This window comes from Cyanistes caeruleus, chromosome 12 (genome assembly GCF_971803275.1).
Source record: "Cyanistes caeruleus chromosome 12, bCyaCae1.hap1.1, whole genome shotgun sequence".
Lineage (NCBI taxonomy): Eukaryota > Metazoa > Chordata > Aves > Passeriformes > Paridae > Cyanistes > Cyanistes caeruleus.
The window spans coordinates 12,705,262-12,713,944 of NC_141712.1; the positions used below are offsets into that span (position 1 = coordinate 12,705,262).

At 45.2% G+C, this 8,683-nt stretch overlaps 1 protein-coding gene across 2 annotated transcripts in view; it reads right to left on the reverse strand.

Annotated features, from left to right (window-relative positions):
- Positions 1 to 462, reverse strand: part of SLC12A4 (solute carrier family 12 member 4) — a 43,579-nt gene extending 43,117 nt beyond the window's left edge. Inside the window, exon 1 of one of the 2 annotated variants that reach the window (XM_086847229.1) lies at positions 90 to 462. In XM_086847229.1, coding sequence (XP_086703355.1) covers positions 90 to 363 — 274 coding nt within the window. In that variant the 5' untranslated portion in view covers positions 364 to 462. The remainder of the gene's footprint in view (positions 1 to 89) is intronic. The other variant, XM_086847228.1, reaches the window with a different exon arrangement.
- Between the last annotated feature and the right edge of the window lie 8,221 nt (positions 463 to 8,683).

An 8,683-nucleotide genomic window follows, 5' to 3' on the forward strand; every position in this document is an offset into this window, starting at 1 on the left:
AGCCGGCGGCAGCGGGGCGGGGAGCCGGGCTCGCCCGAGCCCCCGGAGCGCGGGCACCGCCGCCCCCCGCCCCGGCCGTGCCCGCTCACCGTCGGAGCTGACGGTGTCGTAGGAGTCGCCGGGGGCGGGCGCCGCGGCCGGCTCCCGGTAGTCCACCCAGCTGAGCCCTTCTACGCTGTCGTACTCGGCGCGGGGCTTGTCCTCCACCGGCACCACGGTGAAGTGCGGCATGGCTGGCGGGGCGGAGAGGGCTCCCCGCGGCACCGCGGCGAGGCAGGCGGGACGCGGCGCGGAGCCGGCGGCGCATTCCTGCCCCGTGCGGTCACTTCCTCTCAGGAAACCGCGCTCCTCAACTCCACCCATTCCAGTGCGAGCGCCGGGGCGGTGCGGATCCCGCCGCCCCCGGGGCCGCCGGCCGAGCACCGGGCGCGGGGGCGGGGGTCGCTCCGCCGGGCGGCCGCGCTCAGCGGCGGGGGCGCGGAGGAGGGGCCGGAGGCGGCGAGGCCAGCGAGGGGAAGGGGGAGCCTTCCTCCCGCATTCATCGTGACAGGAGCCGGGCCCGGGGGCGGCGGGAGCGGGGCGGGGCGGGCGCCCTCCGCCCTCCGCCCTCCCTTGCGGGCGCAGCCGGGCCGCCTCGGGGAGGAAATTTCCCCTCCGCCGCGCTCCGGGCTCCCTCCCCCGCCGCCGCCATTTGCTAGGCAGGAGCGATGCGCGGAGAGCGGCGGCGGGGATGGGGAGCGAGCCCCGGGGATGGGGACGGGTGGTCCCGGGACGCCCGGAGGGACGGGGTGGTGCGGGCGAGCATCAGCAAGTGAGGCCGGGGACCCGAGAGCCCCGCCGGGCCGGGCCGGGCAGTACGAGTTCGGGATGTCACGGCTCCCGGCAGCCGGGTCCGGCCCGGCGCGGAACAGGCGGAGGGCACAGCCGAGAGCAGGGCGTGAGCAGCGTGCCGCTACCGGCCATGTGCAGCTGTCCCCAGGTCCTGTGCCTGCGCTGGCCTCGCCGTGCTTTCCCCTGTGCTCGCTCTCGGCTCCGGCAGCACGAACCCCTCGGCAGGGACGTGGCAAGCGGAGGGGAAACGGAGCTGGCAGTGCTGGAGCGTGGGGACAGCTCGGGGGTTTGCGTGCGGGCCCCGGGCTGGCCGTGGCCGTGGACAAAGCAGCCGGTTGCTGAGGCTGCAGACGGATGGACCGTGGCCCTGCCGCTCGCACAGGGCTGCGGAGCCGGGGACACTGTTCGGTCCCGCTCTGGAGGCAGAGCCCTGACAGAGCCCTGACAGAGCCCTCTCTGTAAAGCTCGGGGCACGCCAGCCGCCCAACCTCTTCCCCCCGAGTGAGCGAAATTAGATTTTGCCTTCACAGAAGCTGGCGCCAGCAGTGGGTATTTTGGCCTTCATGTCGCATATGATAGCCTTCACATGGAGTTTAAACGTGAATTAGTAGTTGATAATGCCATTCATTGTCTGCATTTGAAAGCTGGCCTTGACAGTGGAAGCATCCTTTTAATGTGTTGTGTAATCATCAGGAAAAAAAACCTCTTGAAAACAGTTTATTTTACTGTGGACTGTCAATTCAAAGTAGTTCTGTAGATTTCTGTAGACTAAAATTTTTCCTAATCAAGAAATGGGTATACAGTGATGTGACATTCCAGGATGGATATAAGATTTGTCTTTGGATCACACAGGAATCTACAGGAGGATACACAGCTTAGAGCAGAGGAAGAGGCTGAGGCTGGACCTCTTCTGTGCTCAGAACCGCCTTACCCTCAGCTTTCTGAGTATGTCCTGCCTTCTTGACAAAGCAGCTCCCAGGTCACTGAGAGGAAGAAAAAATAGTAATGAGCAGGAGAGAGGCAAACGTGAGGGAGAATGCTTTGTTCATGAGAACTGACTAATAAATCTATTTAATTAGTTGGGGTTTGAAATGAACGTGAAGGATCCATGCTGTGGAGCATGGGCACTGCTGCCAAGGGGGTACAGGTCTCAGGTCACTTAACACAGGGTTGCTGGTGGACCACCTCTGGGGCAAGTCAGAGTAATTGCAGCTCTTGGCATTGATCAGACAGGTGGAAAGACTTGTAAGACTCCTATGATTTCATTATAACCTACATTCTACATTTTGTTGGGGGAAACAAGGATCATCTTCATGTGGCCATGTGTATCTTGTAAACAGCCTTACCAGTTTTGGAGAAGATTGAAAAGAAACAACAGAATTTCCTCTATCAAAAACTCCTAGTTTCTTGAAGACTTAGGGTGATTTTATTTTTTTTTTCAATAACCCTAAAATGAACATGTTTGTAAATGTGGTCCCCTGAGATCTATAAAATTTTACTTGCAATTTCTCTGGGAAAGCAATAATTTTTCCCTGCACAGGAAAGTAGAACAGGCCAAAAAGTAGCATTCTCTGGTTTACCCTCTGAATTAGGTTTCATTAATGTTCATGAAAGGTTTGACCTACAATCTAAACCCCACCAAGAAAACAGGAAAATTAATTTAGAGGGGACAAACAATTTTATATAGAAAAGGGGCAGGATGCTAGTTCACCATTATGTGTGTTTGTTCATGTTCAGTCTTCTTTCCTCTTTTCCACTTTATAAAGCTTTTGAATGAAAGTGTCTGGTCTAAATAAGCTGGCCTAGAAAAGGAGACAGAAACTGTAAGAAATAAGTCTCCAAAGTTAGTGTTTTTGGCATCATGTTTATTCAGGAAGAAGTATTAAACTGAGCGCTTCCCTCTCATGGCACTTTTGAAAGCAGATGTGACAAGGAGACGCCACTCTTTAGTCACAAAAACTGCATCTATGCCATCACAAAACATTTTAGTATCATAAAATCAGTGGTACTGAAATTGTAAGCCATGAGCAGAAAAAGTTAAAAAAAAAAATCGAGGTTCATGCACATCTACCAACAACTCCCTGCTCTGGAATGGAAACTACACCCAAATGTTTCAGGAGAGAATTGAGCCCTAGGAAATCATTCAAGTCCATTGAAGCAAAAATATTTCTTTTGTCTAAGGACAAGGGTTCTTTACTGACTTGTAGAAAGACTGTTTTTAGAGCTGAGAAGTTGTCTACCCGTATCAACTGTTTAGCGTCTGGTTTGTAAGAGAATACAATTTCAACTTGGATGATTAACATTTTTTTCTAAGGATAATGAGTTATTCTGAATGGTATGAGTGGCCATCATAAGCTCAAAAGTTGTCTAATATGAATATGATGCTGGAATGAAACTGGATGATCTACAATACTTACAGTATTTACCTGAAACAACACCTTTGCTATCATTAAATAAATTGGATTATTGGACAATTACTTGTTTTTTACAAGCTAAATAGAATTTGGTATTATGGTTTCATATGGATATACACTGGTCATGAAAACACATTACCCAGCATTTGTGAAAACAAAAAGCAGAGAAAATAATTTTAATTTCCTCTCTTTTTGTTCATCTTTCTATGTACCCCACTCCAATATCAACAGAGAAAAACTGCACTTCTAAAAAAAGCCTAGTTTCACAGCAAAAAACAATGAGTTCAGCTCTGCAGAATCTTATTAGATTATTAGAAGGGTTATTAGAAGAGAAAAGGACTGTATTTTCAGTACTCTAATGTACATTTACAGCATCAGTGAAATCAGCAGCCTAAAAATCAGCAAATCCATCATCTCCCCTTTGATGCACAACCAGGAACTGCTTTTAAATTGGTACTAACTACATATAATCAAAGACACAATTCGGTTCTTCATTAGTAAGCCACTGGATATTTGTGAACTACCTTGAGCAGGTAAAACTTCCAGCTGAGAGGTCAGTACCCTTCCATAGCAGACAACTGTGTTGTTCAACTCAAAGGCTGTGTCAGACACTGAGTCTTCCAGGAGGGTAATTTAGTAAACTGCTGTGGAGCCTGATATAAATCCTCAGGGCAGGCAAGTGAGGTCAAGTTTGCCTCAAACATTTTTTACTGCAGGTGCCCACCTCTGAAGCATTAAAAAAAGGAGCTTGGCTTTTCCAGCCCAGCGTGAGAGAGTGACTGCAGACATCCCCAGCTGCCAGACAGGCCTGGCTCACGTGTGCAGGGAGTTTCATCCCTTCCCTGGCAGGCAGCGCTCAGAGGTTTGGCTGTGGTGCTCATGCAGCCATCCTAGGAGAGAGAGAGCACAGAATTACCAGCAGTGTTGACTGGCACTTACAAGGGCTCACAAGAGATGTGGTGCACATGTTGGAAGGCCCTGGTACATGAGCTCAACATGAGGAGCGTTGTTAACTTCCAGACTTGCTACATGTGATGTTAACCTCAATCAAACAACAAAAAGCATCGTCATTCCAATTCTTTCTCAAAGCAAGTGATTTTCCATTTGTTCAGAGGATAGACACAGCATCTGAAATTATTTGAGGACAGCTTTCCTTATCTTCCTTTTTTCCTGAATGTCAAGGAGAGAGATCTAATTTTAAACAGTTTAGTTTTTTCTAACTAGGAGAATCAAGAAAAGTATAATCTGTAAAAATAAGTCATAACATTGCAATTCAGATTTTTATTTTTTTTTATTAATCTCTAAAATCATCCCCTAACACAGCAGGGAATCTGTAACTGTTATTTATTGTTTTGAAAGATTTTTCCCACTGGAGTGGAACCTGCGTGACAAATAGCCAATAGCTGACCATAAGAAATAAAATAACAAAACAAAATTCACCACTGCCAAGGTACATTTTCCCAGGACATCAGGCTTGGCAGGAATTCTGCCAGTTCATGGCCAGCATTTCACCATAGTGAACTTTGGCTTTCAGCACATTTCTGCCCCTCCACATGCGAGGATCACACCAGCCTTGTGGACAAAGCAGGCTGGAACTGGCAACCTTCTCACTCATAAAGACCAGGATCCAGTTCCCATGACGAGGACAGGCAGGGGCTGGGAGAGATCCTTTGGAGAGGACCACGACATGAACATCCATGTAACAAATGCATGTAGGAGCTGCAAGGTGCAATCCTCCACAGGCCATTTCCAGCAGAAAAGTGAGGAAAGGCCACACTGTAGCAAGACAGGAGCTCTTCTGCTAAAGAGAACTGAAAATTTTGCTGTTCTGCTAGAAAGCATATCACGGCTTAAACATTAAAAGACCACAAGAGGACACTCTGGTGCCACTTACCTTCAAAGTTTATTTACTTTAAGGAACTTCTGCTTCACTTGTAAAAGTACTTATAAATGTATTTGATACACAGAATAGTGATTTCTACAAAAAAACTTTACTCTCATCTTTAGAAACTGAAAAGTTGCTTAGTCTTTGAGATACCATTTCTTTCCTACTCACCCAGGTTCTGCACATTCAGGTAAGAACAACTGTACCAAGGTGTTCTACAAAAGACTTGTTAAACATGGCAGTAATTTTTAGTGTAGAATTAAGATGCTGGAAAAAATACTACTCTGTGGATAGATTTTCAGATCAGTTACATTTTCAGCATGTAAATTTGTCATGGTTATTTAATTTTTAATTAAGGGCTCAGAGAAGAAACTGAGCATAGGTCTAGACAAGATTCTTGAGATGATGAATTTATCTACAGGGGGAAACTCCAAAGGTTAATCCAAATCCAAACCTGTATTAAACTTTTTTCAAATGTTAGTATTCCAGTCTAGGGGGACCTTCTTTTGAATTGTATGATGAAACTTGTATTAGCTTCAATTTTAATCTCACTTAGTTTGATCTTTTTCTTGTTTCTCAGCAACAATCCTCAGGGAAACTTGATTCTTGTTTCCTGGGCTTTATGTTTCCCTTTAATTGCAGAATCAACAAAAAAAATATTTTATGAAAACAGATAGACTCTCAGGTGCTGAGAAATGGTTTCAGAGGAAAATATCCATTATACAGAGGAAAGAATCATATTAATGGAGTTTAAAAAACAATCTGGGGAGAAGCAACAGCAAAAGAGCAAAATTAAGTACCCTCTCATTTGAGTTCTGACTGTTCGGACCAGAGCCTTAGTTACAAGCAGAAACATTTTTCTGTTGTAAGACAAATGCTGAACTTTGTGTACTTAGCTAGTTTCTTTTTTCCCCTCCACTCTTTGTTAACTCATGACAGAAGCAACTGAATCAAGTCCAATGCATCTCTGAGATCACAGTTTTTGGAAAGAGGGGTTTGTTGATGTTTTTGCTTTATGGGAAAAAAAAAGTCATAATGAAGTTATAAATAAACATGAAGGAACTAGGAAGTTAGTGAGGAACTTTTTCTCTGGTGTCAGAAGATTAAAAAAGATAATTATAATAGCAGCAAATAACCATTCCCATGTCAAGTTGTTCTATGTAGATGTAAGGCTTCTTGGTAAGATAGCAAGACAAAAAATCAAGACCAGATTAAAAAAAGAAATGAAGAAAAAAAAAAGAAAAAGGTAACTCTTGAACCACTGAATCAAGCCTTCCAGAACAGTCCAAGCAGGGTTATCCAGGATCAGTGTTCTGAAAATGGTTCAGCAGATCAACTAAAATACTGTTCTGGGTCTGCAAATTAAATGCAAAAATCTTCAGAGCAAATGAAAGCTACTATTAGTGAGAACAATCCTCTGGTTATTTGATTCTTTTGTAGTTTAAACATGTTACATTTTCAGAATTTGAAGCAATTTGATCATTTCTATATATATAAATCCAGAGAAGAGCAAACAGAACTGCTGCTTTCAATACGAAATGGAAGGAATCCAAGTTGTTTCAGTCACACTCTGCTTTTTCACTGCTTTCCTCCCCTAACAATGGGCTTGGTTAACCCAATCACTGACATGACCAGAAGGAAATTCATCCCTTGAAGGAGGAAAAGTTTTCTGCAAGACCAGCTTGCTGAACCAGCTTGTACAACCACCAGTGCTGTCTCTGGGAAGAGAGGAGGCGACCTGCAGCCAAGGCCAGAGCAGTGCAGCAGCCACAGCTGGCTCAGCCATGAACTGCTGGGGCACTGCTCCTCCCTCCAGAGCAGGAGGGGGATGCAACACCTGGCTTTGCAAAGTTGATTCTGTGATACAGATGCCCACTGAACCTTAGGTGTAAAATCAAACAACGTTAATAAACTCATATTCATATAGGTGGCTACTTAATGCACAATGTTTGATGACCTGGAAACAGAAATATGCTGGCATGTTGCTTGAGCAACTCAATGACATGCAAGAAGGAATGTAGATGTTAAGCATAGCTGAATAGTTTGTATCCAATGTAAAACATGCAGCAGTCCTTCCATGGCCCAGACAAGTCACCTGCTGGGTGGAAGTTTGGTACAGGAACTGAAACACTCAGTTTTTAGGTGACAGAACTGTCACACGTGTCAGAGCAGCAGCAGACTTTGGAGGTTTGGTTTCTAGCATCACTACTTGCCCAGATGAGACAACTCATAACTGAATTTATTTCTGTGGATGCTACAGTCCATTAGTCAGGAAAAGGATAGTATTAGGGAAAGGCCCTGGCGCCAGCCTTTTAGAACCAAATCAATAGTCTGCATCAATATTGTGCCTGTAGTTCTTGGCTGTTCATATCACATGTGTAAAAGCATGAGCTTTCGATTGTTTAAGATGCTTTCAACTTTGGGTCTTTTGAAAATCAACCTAAGGTGCTTCATAGTACATAGATTTTGAGATTTACAGAAATAGTAATAAATATTTTCATAATTCATGTTAGCACAACTCATTATTCAGAAGAGGTAAGTCATGACTTGCATTCTTTCATTTGGCAGCCAACAAAGCTTATTACAAAGTTTATATCGCAGTTATATCTGGTACTTCACTGATACCAGCAGCCATAATAGCATCTGTCAGCTGAACCTGAATGCATTCAAATTACCAATGCAAATGGATGTTATTAATTGGGGTAGGGCAAAGGCATTCAATTGCAGCATGAATCATCCTCACATTGGGAGGCAGAAAACAGAGTGCAATCATTTTATGCTTGAGATGTTACAAATGCAGAGTTGTGAGTACTACACGTTGCTATCAGGGCTGGAGACACCAGCTCCAGAGTGAAGGGTAACTAGTTTTTCTGGGAGTAGTCACAGCTATGTCTCACATTATTTTACTTTTGAAATTAATTACTAATAAGATGCCTTTCTACCATGTTTCAAGTTGTGTGGCTTTGATTTTTTAAGAAAAATAAATTATCTGCATCTATTAAATAAGCTAGAAACATGGATAATCAGCATGCAAGATTTCACCTGTTGATTTTGCCTTCTGATTTTGTTTCACTCAAGCAGCTTATTTGAAGCATTCTGAATAAACATTGTAGCTGCTAATGAAAAAGGGCCTTCTAGGTCAGGACACTTCTGTGAGAAGTACTGTGAGGCAGAGGTTTTCCTGACCCTGATGCAGGCAGCCTGCCTGGTTCCCCATATGCCTTGCTCTCCACGCCTTGACAGCTTGGGCAGGGATTTGCTGCAGGTAACACTGTCCTCATGGACTCACTGCAGTGGCTGATCCCTTCCCATGGGCACTTCCTTGGATGGGTTTAGCAGTATCTGAATTTAGATGAGGCTGACTGCCTAGATCCAGGATTAAACCAATTTCTCCTGCCTGCCATGGAAGGGGCAACCCTTCCCTCTGTTATTGACCCAGAGTCCTCATGATACTCTGGCCTTCTTTCTGCCACAGGGGTGCATGGTTCTTTCAGGGCCTCATGGGTTTCTGAACATCTATACTGTTTTGTGAGATTACACCAGTATCCTTACA